This window comes from Lontra canadensis, unplaced genomic scaffold (assembly GCF_010015895.1).
Source record: "Lontra canadensis isolate GAN:19392208 unplaced genomic scaffold, GSC_riverotter_1.0 scaffold159, whole genome shotgun sequence".
NCBI classification, from domain to species: Eukaryota; Metazoa; Chordata; class Mammalia; order Carnivora; family Mustelidae; genus Lontra; species Lontra canadensis.
In genome coordinates this window covers 1,276,926-1,300,623 of record NW_022631153.1, presented here as the reverse complement: position 1 = coordinate 1,300,623, position 23,698 = coordinate 1,276,926, and the positions used below count along the sequence as shown (strand labels likewise).

The 23,698-nt window shown below is 35.4% G+C and overlaps 1 protein-coding gene across 31 annotated transcripts in view; it reads right to left on the bottom strand.

Annotated features, from left to right (window-relative positions):
• PCM1 (pericentriolar material 1) overlaps nucleotides 1–23,698 on the bottom strand; it is an 83,024-nt gene that overhangs the window by 39,236 nt on the left and 20,090 nt on the right. For 12 of the 31 annotated variants that reach the window (XM_032844911.1, XM_032844914.1, XM_032844909.1 and 9 more), the window contains 17 exons: nucleotides 21,924–22,101; nucleotides 21,674–21,763; nucleotides 19,237–19,346; nucleotides 17,446–17,662; nucleotides 14,522–14,723; nucleotides 13,393–13,566; nucleotides 12,710–12,867; nucleotides 12,358–12,596; nucleotides 10,874–11,028; nucleotides 10,597–10,726; nucleotides 9,289–9,429; nucleotides 8,589–8,779; nucleotides 6,923–7,126; nucleotides 5,358–5,577; nucleotides 5,110–5,255; nucleotides 4,200–4,390; nucleotides 2,026–2,197 (listed from right to left, as the gene is read on the bottom strand). In XM_032844911.1, the coding sequence (XP_032700802.1) occupies nucleotides 2,026–2,197; nucleotides 4,200–4,390; nucleotides 5,110–5,255; nucleotides 5,358–5,577; nucleotides 6,923–7,126; nucleotides 8,589–8,779; nucleotides 9,289–9,429; nucleotides 10,597–10,726; nucleotides 10,874–11,028; nucleotides 12,358–12,596; nucleotides 12,710–12,867; nucleotides 13,393–13,566; nucleotides 14,522–14,723; nucleotides 17,446–17,662; nucleotides 19,237–19,346; nucleotides 21,674–21,763; nucleotides 21,924–22,101 (2,918 nt within the window). The remainder of the gene's footprint in view (nucleotides 1–2,025; nucleotides 2,198–4,199; nucleotides 4,391–5,109; nucleotides 5,256–5,357; nucleotides 5,578–6,922; nucleotides 7,127–8,588; nucleotides 8,780–9,288; nucleotides 9,430–10,596; nucleotides 10,727–10,873; nucleotides 11,029–12,357; nucleotides 12,597–12,709; nucleotides 12,868–13,392; nucleotides 13,567–14,521; nucleotides 14,724–17,445; nucleotides 17,663–19,236; nucleotides 19,347–21,673; nucleotides 21,764–21,923; nucleotides 22,102–23,698) is intronic. The other 19 variants (XM_032844918.1, XM_032844923.1, XM_032844931.1 and 16 more) reach the window with 3 other exon arrangements.

Here is a 23,698-nt window from a genome sequence, read left to right as displayed (position 1 = left end):
AATGTCCTATACAAATGTCTTAGAAGTGAACATAGTGAGCAAAATGTCCAAAATTTTTATCACAGAACCTGACATGAACAATAGTGTTTTGAAGAACATGATTTAGGAGACACTGACCTCCAGGTTTCAAATTAACACAAGATTAGCAAACCTATAGTCTGCAGGCCAAATTCAGCCTGCTAGCTATTTCTGTATGGCCTGAAAGCTAAAATGATTCTTTCTTTTGAAAGGAAAAAAAAAAAAATATTTTAATTTATTTTAGGAGAAGGGGGAGGGCAGAGGGAGAGAGAGAGAAAGAATCTCAAGCAGATTTAGCACAAAGCCCAACCTGAGGCTTGCCTGGTTCCACCCACGAGATCATGACCCAAGCCGAAATCAAGAGTTGGGACACTCAGTTGACTGAGCGGCCCAGGTGCCCCTAAAATGATTCTTACAAAAAGTAAAATAAAATATTCTTATATTCTTACATGGTTGAAAAAAGTCAAAGGAAGAAAAATTGTTTGTGACAGAAATTATGTAAAATTCACATTTCAGTACCCATAGATAAAGTGTTATTGGAACACAGCTGCTTGTTCACATATTGTTTATGGCTGCTTTCATGCAAAAATGGCAGAAATAAATGGTATGCAATATTTATCATCAAGCCCTTTCCAATATAAGTTTTCTGACCCCAGCTCACTACAATGTTTCATCTGACCTCTTGTTACCTCTAGCCATTAAAGTCAGGGAAGATACCTATTTAACAGTTGACATTTTGGGGAAATGAGGTCTAATCTGAAGTAGGTCAAATATCTCAAATAATATTATGTATCCAAATCCACCCTTTTTTACTATTAATTATATATAAAATGTGGATAATAATAAAGTAGGGACCTTCCAATAGCAAAGCTATTCACTAAAGCGTTGAACAAATGTTTACTGCTTATGATGGAAATCATTCAACCATCATTTCTGAATGGCAACTGTGCCCTAAACACCATTAGGCTCTGACAATGGAGTACTTTTAAAGAGCAATAGGATGTTTAATTGAAAGAAGTGGTTAGTAGATCTAAGAAAAAGTCAGGGAGGTCAACCATAGGATTCCTAGAGTCAAATACAGTTGAATTCTAAGAGGTTTTGTTTAATTAGGTTTAAAAAAAAAAAATCCATGATTTAATAATTAAATAGTGCCAAAATGATTACTTAAGTGCTCGAAGACATGCCCAATCATACAACTAAAGAGAAAAGTGATGTGAATTTTATATTTGTAAAGGTCTGCAAAGACAAAATCAAAGAGATACTTCTTATAGAAGTATAGGCTGAACTGACCTCTAATTTTTCATCCTAAAAAGTTTTTTTCTGAAGTAAGTACGACTAACAATAAAAAAACTATAGTTTTACCAGCTGGCTATCAAAATCATTTTCTGGATTAGCACAATCATTAAGAATGTTATTTATTTAGCTATAAATATATAGAATGATTGACCTGACTCAACCAACTAGTCTTTTACACTATCTGAGTCAAAAATTTTATGTGGGAAGACTATCATATTAAAAAATAATAACACTGAGGAAAAAAATATGTTAACAATGAGAAACAGAGAAAGAAATCCTGACTATGACTGATAGCATCTATCAATAATGTAATAGTGCTCCACATTACATTTAGATAGGCCTTAAGAACGTATTCTAATGAGGAGCCATGAATCAAGGAGCCATCACTTTACAAGTATCATCTAGTAGTTAATATTAGTTTCTAGCCCTAAAGTGAACTTAAGGACAGATATCAAATCAAGGCAAGAGACATTTTATGGGTCAAGTCTTATCCTTCACTCTGATCAAAACAATGAATTATTCCTGTTATCAGGATTACTGGCAGATGTATGCCTGAGACACCTGGTAAAGTAGCAGTTGAATATTCTCAATACTAACAAGCCAAACAATAACAAGCATCCTTCCTCACTGTGTTTGCGAATTAAATATAAATAGATATAATCATATAAGTAACATTTAAGAAAATAATGGATTAGGTTCACAATCAAGTACCTTTGTTTTTCTGCTCCAACAGAAGAACTGCTTTCAAAAGGTTTTGGAAAAGCCATATATTCTGTTTTCCCTGAAGAGTTCTGGGCTAATGGTTGCTGCTGTTCAGTGGGTGTAGAAATATTCTGAGAAAAATCTCCAAAATTAGAAGGAAATAAAGGGCTGAAATTCATACCTAATAAATAAAAGAAATAGGTAAGACAACAATAAAAGAAGTACCTAAAGGCCTTAATACAAAATTAAAAGTTTTAATTAAATGTGTCACTCAAATCCACCAAAACAAGTAACTGTTAAACTAATATTCATTTGTTCAATCACTGTTTACAGTTCAGCCCACTAGCTTTTTGGCAGTGATGACTGAACAAAGTAACAGGTAAATGCCTAAAAGCGTCTGGTACCCGGTAAGCTAATGAATGTCAAATACTATTACTTCTAACCTTTTAGCTCTGAAGGGATGAGGATTATTTATTTACATGTTATTTCGTCTAATGCTCAAACAACACTATGACATAGGTATTAAATTAATTTTACCAGGAAGAAAACCGGCTCAAAGATTAAACAGCTAGTAAATGTAAGAGGAGGTCAGATCTCAGGTCTGCACAACTCCAAAGCTTATATTCTTTCCACTCTACTTTAACTGGAAAACTAGAATAGAACTAAGTTCTTACCACACAGTGCCGTATGAGATATACTTGCAAGGGGCGACTAACAACTTGGTGGGGGAAAAGGGGTGAGAAAAGGCTTCACAATATTAGTTTGTGAAGAATGAATAGTCTGCCCAGGGCTGCCACAGGCATGAGGCATATTAGTGTAAAGGAACTGCCTATTTTTAATATTATCTGTTACCTAGAAAGCCACGCAAAAAATGTTTGCTGCCGATATTCATCGGTGCTCAAGAACTAAAACGCTTGTTAAATGTGCTGATGCTATTATTTTTATAATCCTGCTAAGAAAATACACTGCTATTTTTATTGATTTATATTCACAAAGCCCTCCAGCCCTTCCAACCCTTTTTCTCCTCCTATATTCCCTGGCAAACACCTTCAATTCCACTTCCTTCATGACTCACCTCATCTAACTGATCACTTAATTTATTCTACCTTTAGAAAGTCTTTTGATTTACTCCTAGTTCTGTACCCCTCCTGCCAATGCCTTAGATCCAGCTGTCCTTTCTCTGGTATTACTACAACAAACAGCCTTCGGTTTCCTATTCACCATAGGATACTCTTGGCTCCTCTCTCAAATCTCTGCAACACTATTACTAATGTGATACTCCTAAAACAGAAATCTCATGCTATCCCCCTGCTCAAAATCCTTCAGTGACCCCTCTGGAAGGCAAAAGAAAGTCTAAGGTCCTTTGAATTGCACAGAAAGTCTCTGCTGCTCTCCAGCTGTATCAATTACTCTTCCCCTGCTAAGGCCCTGAACACTAGCCATACTTAATGACCTCTAAATTCCCTATGTGATACACTCTTTCACTGCTTTGTAACTCTCAGCGGATCCACTGATTAGGAAGTCCTTTCTCCTCTAATATCCCTGGAAATAAATTTTGCTCATTCTTTAAATAACGTGCTTTCCGGAGGGAGTGGGGGGGAGAGACCTGCTGATAATTTCCTGCCCTAAGGAAAGGCAACTCCCATCATTTGTACCACTGCTACCATCCCCATGGCACTGCGCGGAGCACCTACTGACATGCTTAGCTTCCTCACTAGATTCTAAATGACTTTAAGTGTTCATTTTACTCATCTGAATCACAGTCATTTATATGGTATCTGAGACATAACAGGTGCAGAAAAAATAAAAGCCAAAGCTAAATAAAATTAAATTTAAGCCTAAGCTAAACCTTAGTCTATAACGTATCCTCCCTAACCACATAGTGCCCGATGTGCAGCAGCCACAAGATAGGTTAATACCCTTTTTCCTTTATAAATAGGTGTTAAATTAATTCAAAGGTATAAGACTAAGCAACCTCTCATAAGTAGTTGATTTGATTTCATTAGCAACCATTGCAAGCTTAAGTTTTCACCACAAAGAATCAATGTAGAAAAGTTCGTAACTTTCTTTGCATACACCTCCTACCATTCCAGAAGAGACCAATTAAACTCCATGCAATAGACAAAGAATATTGTCAAGCACTTTGCATTTATTTATTTCCTCTTAAGTTTGTAGTCACTTACCTGGTGTAAATGATGAAATATTAGTAAATCCGGGTAGGTTAAACAGATTTACAGGCTGTGGTGGAAAGCTGAAAGGACAAAATAAACTGGGAGAAGAAGGGTGTGATGCACTGCTGCCTCTTTCCTTGCTTCCAGGTTTTTCTGGGTGCTGATTTTGTTGGCGCATAAGTTCATTTAGCATTTGTTTCAACCTACAAATATTTGAGAAGTTAGTAACTTACAAATCAGTTATATTACCGTCTATTTACAATACCTTCATAAAAAAGGACATGTAAAAAGTGATTCAAGAGCATGCAAAAGAGATGGACTGTTTTAATATTTACTACAAGAAACATCTGCTTGTCCTGCAGGCTTACTTCAATAACTTGGCCTTTGGAACAAGAACCACACTTACCACTTTGACCAGATAAAAAGCATAACTATAAGAAACTCATATATTTTTGTTATTAAGAACTTTACCAAGATATAATTTACATACCATACAGATCACCTGATATAAGTGTGAAGCTGAACACTGAAAAAAAAATTTTTTTTCTAAATATTTTATTTATTTGACAGAGAGAGAGGTCACAAGTAGGCAGAGAGAGAGGGAAGCAGGCTCCCTGCTGAGCAGAGAGCCCGATGCAGGGCTCGATCCCAGGACCCTGAGATCATGACCTGAGCCGAAGGCAGAGGCTTAATCCACTGAGCCACCCAGGTGCCCTGAACACTGAAAATTTTTAAAAAACTAAAGTCTACAGTATTAAAAGGGAACATCGGGCAAATCATTGTTAGTAAAATTTTCGGGTATAGAAAATGTTTGAATATTCAATTCTGCTCATGTCCTTTCCCCCCCAGAAGATAACTATAAAACACATGCTGAGCTTTAGCATTTACTACATAGTTTTACTGCTCCTAAGAAACACATTACCTTTGCACATTATTCTGTTGCCATGTTAGCTGAGTATAGCACTGGTTCAACTGGTGCATGATAAGGTGTACCTGGGGGGAGGCAACATTGCTTGGCATCACACTGTAAGGACCCGTGAGAAGAGTTTGTAGCAGACAAGATAGCGTCTATGGAAAGACAAATTGTCATAACAGTTATTGATGACTTGAGAAAAATGTGCATGCTTCAGAAACAAGATACAAAAAATGCACTTTCATAGTAAACTTTACCTGCTGGTCTTGCATCAAAGTCTGACAAATATTGACACTGAAATCAAGTTGTTTCTTTAGCTGATTAATTTGTTCTTGCCATTGTTCTTTCTCCTCTACATAAGAGAGTTCTGACACCCAGCGAAGGTTTTCCTGACGCTGCATGCTGATATTCTGCTGTCTTGTCTTAGCTAAAGGACGATAATTTCCATCTGCTGAAAAAGGGCGATTGTTCTTCCACCTAACACAGATTTAAAGAGCTAGGTCATCAAATGTAATTATTTGGTTTTTAAAATCTGGCACTAAATCCTGATACCACGGTTCATAGACCAACATTTTCTTAAGATCAAAGTTTAAGTTCAAAGGACTTCAAAAGTATGGAAATGAGGGGGAGGTGGTGAGGGAAAGGGAATTCTAGATTTCTAGCCTTGTGAATTATCTTTTTTTTTCTACTCTTTTTTAATGTCTTACACAGACAAATCCATGTAATTCTATATTCTACAAAATGAAAATATTTTATTATATCACAAGCATTTTTCTATTCTTCATGCTTTAAACTTAGCCACATGAAATGCCATCATCAAGTGGAGCTACTTAACCATCTTCCACTCATGAAACATTTTTCACCGTTAGAAATAACAATGTAATGAATATTACGTTGCTAGGTCTTTTTCAGTATCTATGACTTTCAGTTTTGCTTAACTCCCCCAAAAAGAAGCCAAGATCAAAGCTTATGAATCTTGATCCAGTCTAGTTGGGATCTATCTTGAAAAAACTCTATGATACAATAAAAAATGTATTTGGTCTTTGTCCCAAATTCCCAGCATAGAGCTCCCAAAACTCCTGGCATCTCCTGAGACCTAGAAGTGTCTTTTGTTATTCACAATGGACCCCCTTGAACCACAGCTAAGTTTATGCTAATGACTCTTGGAGGCCCTAGATAGCTTCATGGACAGGGACTGGTCACTAAAAAAACCAACCAAGTGTTTAGAGGGTTGGAACTTTCAGCCCCACTGCCAACTTCAAGAGGAGGAGGGTCTGGAGTGAGTTTAATGTCAATGGCCAATGATTTAATCAGTTGTGCCTAGGGAATGAAACTTCCACAAAAACTCCTTATCAAGCTGGTTAGGAGAGCTTCTGGGTTGGTGAACACATTGAAATGCTGGGAGGATGGCGCACTCTGAGAGAACATGAAAGCTCTGTGCCCCTTCCCCCACCCATCCCTTGTCCTATGCATCTCTTCCATTTGGCTGTTGCTGAGTTGCATCCTTTATAATAGGCAGTGTTCATGAGTTGTTCCAACAAATTATAAAACCTGAGGAGGGCTTGTGGGAACCCCCACATTTTTAGCAAAGCCAAACAGAAGTGTGAGTACATGGAGACTTGGACTTGCAACTGACATCTGAAGTGAGGGCAATCTTGTGCGACTGAGCCCTTCACTTGTGGCATCTGCCCTAATTCCAAGTAGTGTCAGAACTGAATTAAATTATGACACCCAGTAGGTTCAAAGCATCAGAGAAGTGCTTAGTGTCACAAAGACCTGAGACGTCAGGAATCAAACAAAAAGTTGGAACAGTGAAACTAACCTATTCTTAGTTTCTTTTACATTGTAAGAGTTATGATTTGCACTGTTAGGAGGATACACAGAAAAGTTATCATTGGAACTGGCATCTTGCTCTTCTTCTTCCTCCTCCTCATCCGTCCGAACGACTCCTTCAGAAAGATAACCATCTTCATCTCCTTCTTCATCCAGTGCACACTGAGTAGAACCGCCCCAAGTTGCCATTGTTCTAGAGATTAAGAGATAAAAAATAAGAGATCATTTTGGCGATTGGCTAAATACTTTACCAACTACTGTGCCAGACACTGTACCATGTACATATGTATGCATGTGAAACATTTTGTTTATAAAATTTCACTGAATAAAAGTACCAACATAGATGGGTGGTACTCTCTCCACTCCTGATATATGAAATAGTTTATTCTGCCTTCCACAAAACAATTCTTCAAATAGAAAATTGTATCCCCTAGAAGTTTTTCCCTAAACTAAACCCCCTCAATTTTTAACTTTACCTTGAGCGACAGTTTTCTAGAGCAGAGCTGTCCAAAAGAACTTTCTGCAATAGTAGTAATGATCTGTACGCATGTATCCAATCAGTAACCACTAGGTACACATGGCTAATGAGCACTTAGAATGTGGCTGGTGTGACTGAGAAAATGAGTTATTAATTTTATTTTATTTAAATAGGTACAGGTAGGTAATGTAATGGCTGCCATATTGGAAAGCATAATTCTAGAGCCATGGTTCCCAAACCTAGATGCTTATTACGAAAAATATCCAAAGAACTTTTCCAAAATTCAGATGTTTGGTACTCCAAACAGAAAAAAAAAATACTACAGATATAAATTTGGTAAATAAGGTACATTTGGGACTTCAAAACAGAACAAGTTCTTCTATGAGGAACAGAAGTTTGGTGCAATGTTCCAGGAATGCCATCTGAGGATATCAAAAGGTAAGGTCACAACAAATCTGAATTTCAAGATGTTAGCTCTGAAAACTCCCATACAGATAATTAAGCAACCTTACAGATGGCCAATTTTTTGGAAATATTCTAAATACAGAAATTTCAAATGTAAATGCTAAAAACTAAATGTTTTAAAGCAATTACTTTATCTTTTAATTATTTTTTTATTTTTAAGAGAGCACAAACATGCAAGGAAGGTGTGGGAGTGGGAAGAGCAAAGGAAGAGGGACAGAGAGAATCTTAGGCAGACTCCATGCTCAGTGTGGAGCCCAATGCAGGGCTCAATTTCACAACCCTGAGATCATGACCTGAGCTGAAATCAAGAACTGGATGCTTAACCAACTGAGCTAACCAGGCAGCCCAAAAGTGAATTTCCTAATCCTTAGGGAATTTACAAATACGAGATTCCTCATTTAAGTAAAAATGTCCTTATTTTTGGCCTGATAGGGAAGTACTACAAGGTAACTTTTTTATAAAACTTAACTAAGAACATATAAAACTTAACTCAAAGAAAATCTGTATCACCATCTGATCAAGTACCTTGAGAAGTTAGAACAGAAAATAGCTGGATTTAGTTAAATTGAACCACAAAGGTGATGCCTGAACAGTAGCCTCAGTGAAAGAGCAGATTTGAGCTGAGAGGGGAAATGAAGCTGCCCACCCTACATGCCTTTAGCAGGTGATGTTAAAAAAAAAAAAAAAAAAAAGATTTAAACACCTCTCTTACTTTTCTGTTCTACTCTGCTGAGGTGTACACAGGTTCTCAGATCCATCACTTCTCAATGACACAGCCATAGGAGATGTAGTTTCAGCTAGACCTTGCCTCCTCTGATGTTCCGCCATGAGCGCTTCAAGCTGCTTTCGCCTCTGTCGTAGCTCTTCCCTTAACATCTCATGTCTTCGCATTTCTGACCACAGCTATTATTTTAAATGTCAGAGTTGACTTAGTTAAAATATACGGATTTGTTTTAGCCTTAAAGAATAAAATACAAAGACTTCTATTCTCACTCTATACTTTTTACACTAAGATATCCCATGGTAAAACAGTATTTTCACAGTAAGAAAAAATTAGGCATGAATTTTTTAATGAAAGTAGTGGCCAAATACACTTCATCAACTATTTAGAGAAAGGTATAATGTTTTCTACAAATCACATATAAACAAAAGGCCAAAGAACAGATCTTCCTAACTGAAATGATTACTGTTTGCTGCAACTATTCCTTAAATACAATTCTGCCAAATATTTGCTAATAATTTTGAAATTATTTTGAAAGGATCCCAACTTAATAACTTTTTTGAAAAAATTATTTCCTCCCAGCTAAAAGACACAAAACATGCTGCATTTAAAAACATGTTTCACAGGTATTCAGTTTTCCTTCTTTAAGATGTGACATAAGACTCGGAACAACAAGTACAACATACAATACCTCATTATCTACTACTGAAGAATCTTCAGGCTCAAAACCAGATTTGCTTGTACCAGTTTCATTTCCGTTAACAGCTGGGGTTGAAGTAACAGCTGGGATATATTTTTTGGTGGGACAATTACCCGCACTAGTGGCAGACAGCTAAAAAAGTATTAGTAAAAACCATTATGAGGAATTAAAGCAATTACGTTAATTTCATAAAAGCAGTTATTTTACCATTTCTCTGGGGCTCTAGTACCATATTGAATTAGTTATTATCAGACTTCAATTGCCATCATGATCCAAAGAAAGCCAGATTTAAGAAAACAAAGATGAAAACACAGGGTGAAATGGATGAGTAGCAGCCAAGCCTCAGGAACAACAGCCAAGAGGGAGAAAATGCTACTGTGGACAATTTCATATACTCAAACCCAACTCTTGTATCTATTCCTCTGGACATTAGACTAAGGAGAAGGAAAAAGGATTAGATAAAATAGAAAAGGTTAGAAGTCTAGGACAACAAAAAAATGTTACAGAGAATTATCATGGATGTGTTTCCCTTTCTTTGAAAACAAAACCTGTGGAATAAAGCTAACCAGAACATTTTAAGAAAAATCTCAAAAAGAATTGGTGTTCACTTCCTGTATTAACTATACTCCTACTCCTGATTACCTGAAACGTTCAAATATTACTCATTCTTCGTTCAGTATCAAAAAGTACTACTTAATAAGCAAACTATGAATATTTTAATTCATTTCTTTAGGTAATTCATGATGGTTTAAGGGCTTTATTATGTAATTTTAGGCCAATAAAAGATGGAAATGCAAAGCTGAAATCAGAATATTTTAAGGTTTTTTTTTTTTTTTTTTTTAATTTATTTGACAGACAGAGATCACAAGTAGGCAGAGAGGCAGGCAGTAAGGAGGGGTAGGCAGGCCCTCCGCTGATCAGAGAGCCCGACGCTGGGCTCGATCCCAGGACCCCGGGATCATGACCCAAGCCAAAGGCAGAGGCCCTAACCCACTGAGCCACCCAGGAGCCCCTGAAATCAGAATATTTTAATTTAATAGGTACGAATACTCATGTTCTGAATCTAAAGTAGCCCAACAAGTGAAAAATAGAAGTAATCAGAGTCAAATCCTATGTGCTGTCTTTCATAGTATAAACTCAAATCCCTAACCCCTTTCATTAGTTCATTAGTTTTATTAATCATAATACTGATATAAATGTGTTACCTCAGTACTAGAAAAGGCAAGGGTACTTTCCAATGACATTAGATTTTAAACATCTTTTTTCATATAAATGTAAAGAAGTAATGTTCCCAGTTACCTGTAAGTCAGGACATGCCTTCTGCAATGCTTGAATTTTCTCTTGAATCTCAATCAGTTTCTTTCTTTCTTCCTGCAATTGTCTGAGTTCTCTCTGTTGCTGCTGTAGTTTAGCCTCATAAAATTTCTCTCTACAATTAAATTGACATTACATTTACAGATTCCAATAAATCTGATGATAGCATTAAGCATGACCTAATACAGAACCTAGTCAATAAGTACCTTCTCAATAATAAGCACTAAATTTTTATTTAATGAAGCCCATGAGTTTAACATACCGTGCCTTCTCATTTATTCCAGCATCTTTCTGTGTTTTATTGGCATTTCCTCTAGTGTTATTTGCATTTTGTTTGTTGTCATCTTCTGCTGGGTAGAAATCATCCAAATTTGAAGTATTGGTAGAGATAACTCCATGATCTGCTGCATCATCATCCTAAGAAGCATCATTAAAATAATCTTGAAATCTAAAGACATTATCCAATTCATACCTTAAATACCACTGTTCAATAAAATTTACATAACATAAAAATTAAAGTAATACATTAAGTACATGATTTTTAGAGAATACTGAAGAGTTCATCCCCTACCAATGACATAAAATGAAGTACTAAAACAACAAAAAAGTACATTTATAATCTGAGCTGCCAATTACCCACTAATGGCTAACATTAAGCTGCCTTTTCTTATCTTGACCAGACACTGAGCTACCTAAGAAAAGCTTCCTAGAGAATACAAAAAAAATTAAAAACATACCATCAGATATGGGAACCCTTGTTACTAGATAATTTTTCTTAGAATTTAACCTTTCAAAAATATTTTATTTATTTGAAAGAGAGAGAGAGCGAAAGAAAACACTTGAGTGGGGGAAGAGTGGAGGGAGAGGGAGAGAATCTCAGGCAGACTCTGCACTGAGCAGAGCCCAACACAGAGCTTGATCTCACAACCCTGAGTTCACAACCTGAGCTAAAACCAAGTCAGATGCTTAACCAACTGAGCCACTCAGGTGTCCCTTAAACTGTAACTTTTATTTTAATGATTTCAAATAATCGATGTCCAGTCCACTGTCACTTGCTTATGATTTTCTATTCTCTCACTTTGGTCTTTAGTTTGCCAAACCAGTGCCAATAGCTCATAGTACAAAAACAAATGAGAGTATCTTACATCTGTAATGACTACTGGAAAAACAACTAAGTTCTTAGCTTCCTAAAGGTAGGTCCACACCTTCTGTTAAAAATCAATACACTTACTAAGGTGGGAGGAGGGAAGGCTGCTGGGATGAACTACTGCATTTTTTAAAAAACATTTAACTCTATTTAACTTTATATTTACTTATGATTTCTCTGAGAACCTCAAATGAAATTTTAACTTTTGGCAATATCATTCTAATAAAACCTTAAAGAGTTAGAGCTGACTCAATTACAAAACTGGGTAGGCAATTTTAAGTTGGTAGATGGGCGTTATTTGGTATTCTTATTCATCTAAAAACGGGCCTAATTCATTCCTATAAAGGATAAGAAGATAGAAAAGAAACTGAGTTGGGATTCAAGAATAGAGAAGCTGCATTATGAAGCCTTTTCACATAATAAAAAGTGGAAAAATTGAAGCACAAGAAAAAAATGCAAAACAAATCTGCCTCATGTTTCAGAAGGCAGTGAGAAGGTACCTGAACAACTGAATACCAACTCTAACACTAAAAGAAAGTAAGTGACTCAAGAATTACCGTTTTAACAGTCTTTGGAAAAAAAAATCAAGCAATATTTACCTGTACCATAGCAACAAGATCTTGTAACTGTCTCAGTTTCTGTTTTGCAGCCATAAGTCTATTGATCTTCTGTTCAAATTCAGCATCTTCTGGAGCCTCATCAACCAGACTGCTCCTGTGACTAGTTAATGAAGCCCCACTGACTCCCTCATCTTCTGCTTCATCTTCTTCTTCTTCATCATCTTCACCTTGTGCACCATGAATCCCCTGTTCTCCTTCTCTATTATAGTGACAATCTGCTAAAAGCATGTATGAAATCAGTAATTTAATAAACTTAAGAAGAATACTAATGAAAGAAAATCCATTTCAAAAAAACAATATGGCAAAATTATACATCAATAGTCAATCATACCTAAAGATGGAGGCATGTTCAGAGCCCTTATGTTGGCAGCAGATCTGTTGTTAATTTCACAATTAGAATTAACTGATCTCCCTTCTCTATTATTAGAAACACACTGTGCATTAGAATTACTATTTACTTCATTCCAAGTTGCAGCTACTTGTGGATTTCTAAAAGAAAGAAAACAGCCTGAAGTTATTTAAAAGAAAAAAAGAAAAAAAAAACCTAAGAATTAAAAATAAAATCAAAGTTTTTAGAGCTGCTGATAAAATAATTCCAAACTATGAACATCACTGGCTATTTCTCTATTTAAATTCCTACTGTGAATAATTGACTCTTGCTTTTCAAAAACTTCTATTTGGAAATTTAAGAAAAATATCCAAAAAAATCCAAGTTATATCTAAAAATAAAAAGGCAGGAAAATACTTCTTATGAGTTAGATACTTCTTATGAGTTACTTGCATTTTATCTAACAAAGAGCAAATTTACTAAACTACTGTACTCAGTGCTTCTCCGTTTGTTTTTCTTTACAGGCCAACTTACGTTTACGCTGGCCAAAATAGTAGACTTAAGCAGACTTATGGGAGAAAAGCTTAAATAAAAAGCAAGTGGCATTCTATTGAGGTTTTCCTGTTCCGTAATAGAAGCATTCAATTAGGAGGAACATGTTAGAAAAAGAAACTTCGAATTCTTACCGAATGTTAGTAACAGGTTCAGAGTTTTCATGTTCAGAATCATAATCTGACTCTTCAGTTTCTTCATCTTTTGTGTTTTCATTAACAGCATCTGTCATCATATCTGATGTTTGTTCATAATAATGGACTAATTCTCTCAGTTCATTCAATCTCTTTCGAACTTCATTTAACTTCCTGATAACAAAGATACATACATAATACTCATTTCAGCAAAATAAAGCATGCAGTATATTTCCATATAAAAGCAGCCAGCAAAGACAACATTCAAACCTAGTGCAAAATCTAGCGGGTGTGACTAAAAAGCAATGAATTCAATTTCAAGAATAGCTTACTCAATATCTCATCATCCAATTTTCTTGTATCCTTCCTACTACAGACAAAAAGTATAAAAAAAAAAAAGTTTCATGTGTTCATTTGAAGCCAACTTGGTTTCTTAATAGTGAAGTACTAAATATTCAACTTAAATACTACCTCTCAGGCAAATCAGTGATGCAGACATTATTAGGCATTTACAGAAGGTTCCTGATCTGTAACACACAGAGATCTAACACACACTTACCCAAAACATTAAGTTTGTTCAGTTTCTATTAAGTGACAGAAATTATGCCAATGTTTTTTAATCTGTAAAATATCTTTATGAACAGGTATATCATTATCCCTATTTTGCAGATGAAGAAACAAAGGTAAAGTGAGAATAAGTTATTTGTCCATGGTCACACAGCCTTGTGAGATACAGTTTCCAGGCTTTGTGACTCTAGGGCCCGGGCTCTGAATTTAGAATCATTTGAATATAAAAATCTTCTAATTCAATCCCAGCTATTTCTAATCCTTTAGCCGGAAAATGAGAATGCATTAGCTTACAAAAGGTACCTGTATTATAATGTCACATTTCTCTTGGACAACTCAAAGAAGGCAGATATAACACACATATACTTCTTCTGCACATACACTTCTAATACACATATTCTTAGAAGAATACGGTATGATATGTTACACGATATGATAAAGATATTTATCATATTACGTAAATTCAGTTTTTCCAGAATTTTCAACAAGGGAAAAAAAAACTTAATTTATCCCCATTATTCAATTCTATTCTATGTAAGCAATGTTTGTAAAAATATTTTACTGGAGTTTTTCAGTTGGATTCAGATGTCCTTCATTTTCACTCTCATTCTGAGAAACTAGAGAAGCAGCAGGATAAGGAACAGATGACGTGAAGCTATTGGATTCTCCATTGACAACTGGTGCTAAGCCTAAAGGCGCAGAGGGAGCTGAAGGTGTACTTCTCTGATCCACAGTTCTTTGTGGAGAGGATGAAGAAGGCACAACTACAAAACAAAACAAAGACCAGCTACTATAAATAAACAAATATGGCCTCAAACCACACTTACTCAGTTTGCTTACATAAAAATAAAAAGTAAAAATCAGTAACATCTTAAATTCTGCAGCTTTAAATTTCAGAAACTTATGTATCCAATAGCCAGGCTGCTTATTCAACAAACAGACTTAAAAGAGAAAGACAAAAATAAGGAAAAACAAGGCTGAAATTGACAAGAACTATTATATTCTATCTTAAAAAGTAACCAGTATATTTCTCTGATAAACCCAATTCTAGGTTAAGTTAAACAGGGCAAAATGTGGGGCACCTGGGTGGCTCAGTTGGTTAAGTTGCTAACTTTGCTAACTCATGTCATGATCCCAGGATCCTGTCATCAAGCCCCACATTGGTTTCCCGGCTCACTGGGGAGTCTGCTTCTCCCTCTCCCCCTACCTGCTGCTCCCCCTGCTTGTGCTCTGTCAAATAAATAAATAAAATCTTTAAAAAACAAAAACAAAACAAAAACTCAGGGCGAATGTGTATCATGTTCAGTACACCATCAACAATGCTTTACAACCGTAGGGGATTAAGCCCCAAAGAGCATTTCAAATCCACAGCTCAGAGTAATTTTATCTGGTCTCCCAGATGGAATTTTCCTTGTTCTAAAAGATATAAAACAAACTTAAAGTGACCATGAAATATTTCATCCCATGAAATATAACTCAACAATAAAATTTTCTAATTAGATGATGGCTTATCTTCTATAGTCTTAAATGTATGTTAACTACTTTCTGTCCACACGGATCAGACAAAGATACCTTATGCCTTCAAGGGCAATGAATAAAGATTAAGAATCTTTGCTCTTCTCCATCTCCAACACTTTAAAACTACAGTCATTTATCTCTTTCTCACAGGGACAACCATCATAATTTGTTGTTCACATTATGAATTGCTACAACTGGTTTCCAGCAGTCTCTTTGCTCTATCCCTTGACTGTTCTACCTTTTGGTGCTGCTTTCACACTATTTCCCAGTATGAAAAAAATCTTTTCTTAGAGTCATCAGTAGGCAGAGTGTTACTTTATCATGTATATAAAACTGACCATGAGTCAGTACCACTCTCAAATTTTAAGTTTTCCTTAACTGTGTCATCTGTGTAAAATAAGCATGATGGGGGGAGCATCTGGGTGGCTCAGTTGGTTAAGCTTTTGCCTTCAGCTCAGGTCATGACACCAGGGTCCTGGGATCGAGCCCCACACTGGGCTCCCTGCTCAGTGGGTAGCCTGCTTCTCTTTCTTCCTCTTCCCCCTGCTTGTGCTCTCACTCGCTTTCTAATAAGTAAATAAAATCTTAAAAAAAAAAATTAGCATCGGGACTAGATTACACTCGAGAGAGACTAACAGAGGTCTTGGGAAAAGAAAGGAGAATGTTTCAGTAGGAAATATTAAGGTTTATTGGGGGGGACAGCAGAGAAAAAGAGATGGGTAAAGAATAAGGAACAGGGACTCCAGAGATGTTTTTTCTATCCCTTGTCTTTTCTTTAATAAGACAACAGCTGGGATGTTGAAAAATTATGACCAGCTGGGGTTGACCTTACTGGTCAGTTTTCTATGCTAGAGCTCCTACTACAAGAGGCAAGAAGCAGGCTTGAGAAGGTGTGAAGAGAGCAAATGAGGACCAGTAACTGGATCTCAATGAGACAGAAGCAATAAAACATCTGTAATGCAGAAAAGGTGGTTCCTAAAGTGTAACTAGTATGACTATGCTTTTCCTATACCTCCTAAAATGACAATTCATTTCAAAAAAGTTATAAACTTTTCAGTTTATATAGTCCATAAGTTATAAACGGTACAAGTTACAAATTTTTTGCACTAAGCCATATGTACTATATGTCTTTCATGTCTTTTTTTATTTTTATTTTTATTTTTTTTTTAAGATTTTATTTATTTATTTGACAGACAGAGATCACAAGCAGGCAGAGAGGCAGGCAGAGAGAGAGGAGGAAGCAGGCTCCTTGCTGAGCAGAGAGCCCGATGCGGGGCTCGATCCCAGGACCCCGAGATCATGACCTGAGCCGAAGGCAGCAGCTTAACCTACTGAGCCACCCAGGCGCCCCTCATGTCTTTTTTTTATTTTTTATTTTTTATTTTTTTTAAAGATTTTATTTATTTATTTGTCAGAGACAGAGGGAGAGAGAGTGAGCAAGCACAGGCAGACAGAGAGGCAGGCAGAGGCAGAGGGAGAAGCAGGCTCCCCGCCAAGCAAGGAGCCCGATGTGAGACTCGATCCCAGGACGCCGGGATCATGTCATGTCTTTTTTTAAAATAAATACTTTCTAAATCTGTTTGATAGTTTTTCTTAAATCAAAGTATAAATTTGGATTAGTTTTCTTTTTAAGGGAAAATCTGAATATGCTAAAAAAAAAATCCAGTAATGTGTGTTGAAGTACCTAATAGTTTACCTTATCTTTTTCTTTCCCCTGAATTAAAATCCAACCAATTTTTCAAGTCCCAAGTTTATTCTTTCCCTTTACCAAATTACAGATCTCCCATCTATTTGGTTATCAACATATATTGCGTTGTAAGTCCTATTTCCCCTCAAATATTATAGTTTTCCTCAGTGACTATGAGTTCATTCATTCACCAGATATTTACTAAGTTAAATTAACTATTGCATGCCAGCACATATACTCATGTGTCCCCTATCTAATATTGCTGAGCCAGCTTTACTTACACGATGAATTGTTCAGATGTTGATCTCGAAGTGTATGAAGTTCTCCAAGCAGTTTGTCCATTTTTTGTTTCTTTTCCTGTAATACTCTCATTTTGCTAAAAAGCTGTACTTTCTCATCAGGTAAGTGTTCTGAAACTGAAGGATTCCGGCTCTGAGAAACCTCCCTAGTTAATGAAAGACTTTCTGCTTGTCTTCTATTGTCTGGAACAGTTGGAGGCTTATTTAAAATAAAAAAAAGAAGACGACCAAGGCAATGAAAGATTTGATTCTCATTTTAAAAACACATAAATATTCCTTATAAAGAGCAATAAATATTTGCCTAGGTTGTGCTGGTGGGTAAGCATATGCCTTTCTAATTCCCAAATGACCTATTTCCTGATGTGCCATTATAATAACATCTATATGGTTTTATGGACACACATTACTACACAGTGGTCTAGAATTCACTGGACTGAATTACTATCTGGATCTAAATTAAGGGCTAAAAATGTCATGCCTTATATAAACTTTCAAAAATATCATTATCTCTCATGCCATCTTTTTAGAATCATCATCATTAACTTCTTAATCAGTTTTTCCTACCATCTCTTTCCTATGGTTCTCTATTAAAAATTTTTTTCAAAAATCCACTACAGCTTAGGAAATCATAAAATGAATAAACACCACTGAGCTTAAACCTTAACATTCCGCCACATTTGCATCAATTCCTTTTTTTTTTTTTAAGAGAAATGTAACAGTACAGATCTAACTAAAGCTCTCTCTATACATACCAAGCCCCCAATCTCATTACTCTCTCCAGAGATAAACACAATCTGGAATTAGGTGTCTACCAGCACGTATGTTTCCATTATTATTGTACCTACATAAGATATACATCCTTCATGAATTTTTAAACATCAACCAAGTAGTATCCTTCTTAAACTCATGTTTTTCATTTATTATAACTCTGGCTCATTTACTCTGACTATAAGATTTCACTCTATGCATTTATCATAGTTTATTAATCCATTTTCCTGTTTATGGACATTTAGATTGCCTCTAAATTTTTGCTACTGGCCAAACCTGCCGCAAAAATTCTTATATATATATATATCTCCTCATGAACATGGAAAAGAATTTCTCTGAGATGGGACATTTGCTGGGTCACCAAAAAAAAAGTGCTAGATATTGCTAAGTTAATTCTACAATGTGGTAGACAATATTCATTTATTTTTACCTGGTCCTCAGACAGGAAACATTGACTCTTCATACTAATTTCCAGTGAAGAGGTTAGTATTTCACCCTTTCTTATTCAAGACCCATAGATTGAAATTTTGCATTTAAATCATTACTTACAAAGGTTATCAAACTGTAACATTTATTATCTCTGAAATTAAACTTAAGAACTTTCTCCAAAATTGTCAGTAAACTACTTACGGACACAGATTCAAATATAACTTAAGCTTTAGAGGTTATGACCATGACCATAAAGAATCTTTGAGAGGAAAAAAGAGCATATTATCTACTAGCATACAAGGAGAAAGTTTCAATTATCACTGCATTCAACGCAGATTTTCCTCTAATTAAGTGTTTCTCCAAGAATAGTCCCCAGACTACCAGCAACATAATCATACATATATGATTTATGCATCATACATACTTTGGGAGTGAGGGGATCCCAGTGATCCCAATGATCCCCCCTCTTTTTTTTAATCAAAATGCCAGGTGATATTTATGCTATAGTAAAGTTTGGGAACAACTGGCTTAGTTAATATGATTTTAAACTCAACTATACAAAAAAAATTAAATTACCTGAGAATCACGAAGCTGATTATGAAAACGCTGAATTAAATCATTCAATTCTTCATTTAGTTCAGAGGTGATACTAACTCCAGATAGGCTACCTGTAGTTTCTGTTACAACTGGAAGGAAAATTAATAACTATTCATTAAAGCAAACAATCAATACACTTTTCAATTTCTGAGAAGCTAAAAATAAACTTGGGGGGGGGTGTTAAAAAAATCTTACCTAACATAATTTAAAACTAGTTAATCCTCAGATTTACCTCCCAAACAATCATTTTAATAGAAATGTCTAACTAACCTGAAAACAAAGGGACAGAAGACTCTAGTTCAGCGATTCATCTTTTTCTGTCCCATCATTTGAGGGGGGACACTGCAACACTCCAATTAAGAATAATGACGCAATGGAGCAGGGAGAGGACAGGCCTATCAGGCTTGGGTTGGGGGAGTGGCAGGGAAAGTGGTTAATCTGAAAAAGCACAGTGATACTGACAGGTCTCAATCCCTACCTTCCCCCAGTAGAATCAATGCTCTAATACAGGGATTGGCAAATTGTTTATAAAGATTCAGAGAGTACATTAGTCAGGCTTTGTGGAAATAGTTTTTGTATCAACCACTCAACTCTGCCATTGCAGGAAAAAAGCAACCACAAATGATACATTAACAAACAGGCATAGATATGTTCCATAAAACTTTATTTTATGCAGTGGGCCAAATCCAGCTGGCCACAGTTTGCCAGCTGGATTTGTTCTACCCTGTCAGTAGAACAGATTATTTACTAAAGTAGTTGCCTGTGATAAAAGCATACTACAAGACCATCGCTTTTATCTTCCTATGGCAGTATTCCTGAGGCAGTATTCCAAAGATAATTCTGACAAGGGGTCACTGCTCTACTATCCAACCACCCCAATGCTTATCCTTTCCAGCTCTAAAAGAGACACTAGCTATAAACTGCTTCTGTTTTAAGGAAAAATACTACCTTTTTCAAAGAGAAATTAGAATTTCAGGGCTAAAGAGAATCCCAAGTATCCATGCAAACCCCATTTTGAAAAGAAAGAAATTACAGTGCAGATTACCAACACATAATGCCAGCTCAGTAAAGTACGACTCTTTCCCATGACTATTATTTTGCCTCACTTACATACCAGAAGATTAAATATCAGTCTGGTTTTTCATCAGAAATCTCATAAATACAAGAGAAAATGCTTTAAAATTACTAACCTAAAATTCTTTTTAAAGTCATATAAAAAATAAATTTAATCTTAAACCTTTGCTCATTCTACTCCTGGTGTCTGCCTCTTCACAGTATACTTTAAAGAAAAATAAGAAAGTTCATATTCAGGAAAAGACCTCTGACCTAGAATTCAAGAAATCTGATTTTACTAATATATCATGTAAGTATTGGCAAGTCACAAATTCTATGTTTGAGCTCCTCCCTCCCACATGAGATTAAGAGAAAAAGTTCTGGTGACTAACCTACAATTTTTTGATAATCAAATGAGATGATGTAAACATTAAGTACCTGAAATATCATCACCACCACAGGCAAATCTCTGAAATCTAGAACTTGAAAAATACTTAAAATACTTAAGTCATTAGCCATTAACTAGTATGTCATTGTTTAAATATTTTGTTTTGTTCTAAATTATCTATTTCCTAAATATAAATGTAAAAGCTAATAAATACTGGACTTTACAAGGTAAAAATGTTTTGAAAATGTATCTAATTATTACTATATATATTATATATATAAAATATACAATTATATAATTATTACAAAAGAGTAAGTTACTTGCAGGTAACACAGTTCCATATGAAAACACAAAATTAAATTATGTATAACAGTGATCAGAGGGCTAAGCCACTTAGCTAGGTGTGGACAGCAGCATAAATTCAGTAATAACAAGGTAACCTCAGTGAGGACCTAAAATAGCCCACAGGAAATAAATTATCATTAGACTAGGATAACAGACTAGGAAATATACCTTAGTTTTTACTGAGTTTTACTAGGTAACAAGTTGTTTTCAGCTTAATGAGAAATTAAACAGGTTTTGACAGGTTTGAAGATGTTGAAACTATAAAATTAGACTCCATACTAAAGAATTCAGTATAATTTCCACCTAAATAATACATGGCTAAGAAGGAAGAAGGAAAAATGAAAAAAACGTTTCTGAGTCTCAGGAAGACTATATACAGAATATAAATACAGTTCAAAGGAACTAGTATATACAACTGGGCACCTAACTGAAATAAAAGAGCTACTACCAACATGAGAAGCTAAAGGAGCTCTACAAATTCATGTATTTTCTCCCTTAAGGTTTTGATCTTTCCTTGGTAGGCAAGAAAAGTATGGCAATCCCAGGTAAATAAAAGTGGGGGGAAAAAAAACCATGAAGAGCCCTATCAGTGTGAGGTACAAAAACAGAACTACAGCCTGTTCCTTTTACCTCTTAAGGGTACTCTCTGATGAAAAGGAGAGCGAGCTGGCTGGCTGCCCGGTACAGAATGTTGGCCAGGAGTTGTCCCTGCAACCTTTTCTGCATAACCAGAGAAAAGCACAGGACAGGGTAAGCCTCATATGTAGGTTTCTAAACTAGTCAACAATCAAGATCTGATCATATAATAACCAGTATCCACCTTGCAATACCACTATCAATTGAGCCTTACTTATAACAACATGCTACACTGTCACATTACCAGAATCATCCATCACAGCAATAGCTTGCTCTGCTTTGTGCTGCAGAGCAAGAAGCGCAGCCTGTCGTCCCTGCAGAGCTCTCAGCTGCTCCTGCTGTTGTAACATCCTTTTTAATAAGTCATGCTGTTTCTTCAAATTTTCTATCTCTTCCATAGGCTCCTGCTGAGGATCTCTGGCCTGGAAAATAAAACCAACAATACTTATATATGATTATTAAAATTCATGTTCCTGTTTCAACTACCAATGGTACAGCACAGACACAGATGATAAATTAGTATTAAAAACACAATGGTAAGTAGTTTCAGTAGACTTGAAGAAAAAAAGAGTAAGAATAAAATGATGATACAGAGATAGCCTGCCATGTAAAGTTAGTTAGGTAATTCACAGTAAAAGATCATAATCAATGGCTTAGCATGAAGAGGCATTAACAAAGAAAAAAAAAAAAAGCATACAAAACAGGTCAAAAGGTCAAAAAGAGCTACACACACACCCCCACACACAAACGAAGGATCCAGACCTTATCAAAAAGGAAGAACAGATCATACCAGGTTAATATCCTAAAAATATCCTTGAAGATCAGACTAAAAGACATTCTGCCCCACTTCTAGAAGTGATGTTAAAAAACACTAATAAAACAAAAACCCACTATTTTCTAACCAAGGACAAAAATTATAGAAACACTTTTATTTAATAATTTGATGTAAGCAGCTTTCATTTACTTACATCTCATTTCATAAGCATAAAATAAAGGAGAAAACTTTATATTTTGTATTGAAGATAGCAATATTATGTTTTCTTTTGAATTATGCTTACTTAGCTATATCTGAGAAATTAAATACTCAGAAATTCCCTCCAAAAGCTATCATTTTATCTAAAAGTAGAGGAACTAGATTAAATAGATGTGACTTTAAAAAATTATAAAATGTTAAGTATTAATCTTAAAACCAGTGAAATTTAACCCAACAAGAAAAAAATAAAAGTCAATCAAGCAAAGAAACTAATTTAAATATAACTGGGGAAAAATAAAGTATAAGCCAAATTACATAAGAAATGTATATATACCATACTGGAATTTTTCCTCAATAATTTACCTTTTTAAAAACCTTCTATTTTGGAAGTTTAAAGATTTTATGGAATATTTACACAGAATATTCCTATTAACTTAGAAACATTTAGTCAATTTTAAACTTGCATTGCTACCAAAGTTTGGTTGGGGTTATGCATATTTTAAGTGAATAATCCCAACTGCCAAAGTTATTAAGGAGAATAAAGAAGTTCAATAATTTCATTTCAAGGTAAAAATGCACTGATCTACTTTATGTATGTACATGTGATTCCTGGAGAAATTATGGAAACACAGATGGCTCCAGAGATTCCCTCCTGGGTGACATCCTTTCTCGATACTCTGCAAAAATCCCTTCTCTTTACCTTCCCAAGTGAGTAAGTATACGGCTCTAAATTAAATACTGGAAGAAAGTAAGGTCAAATAAGGAAGTAGAAAGACTGTGGTAGGAATATCTGATGTACAAATCAGAGAACTCAGTTAGTGCTGCCTCTATCCTGTACTGACTGACTAGATTTCACGAACGTGGAAGAGAAGCAACTATCTTGGTCATATCAGTACTTACTAAAGATTTTCTGTTGTCTCAAAATTCCAAAAAACTAAAGCCTTTTTCAAATTAACTACTGTGTACTCAGTTTTCTCCTCACCTATAGAAGTGGAGTTAAGTTGCTAACACTAACATTCATTCCTGTCAGAATTCATTTTCTTAGT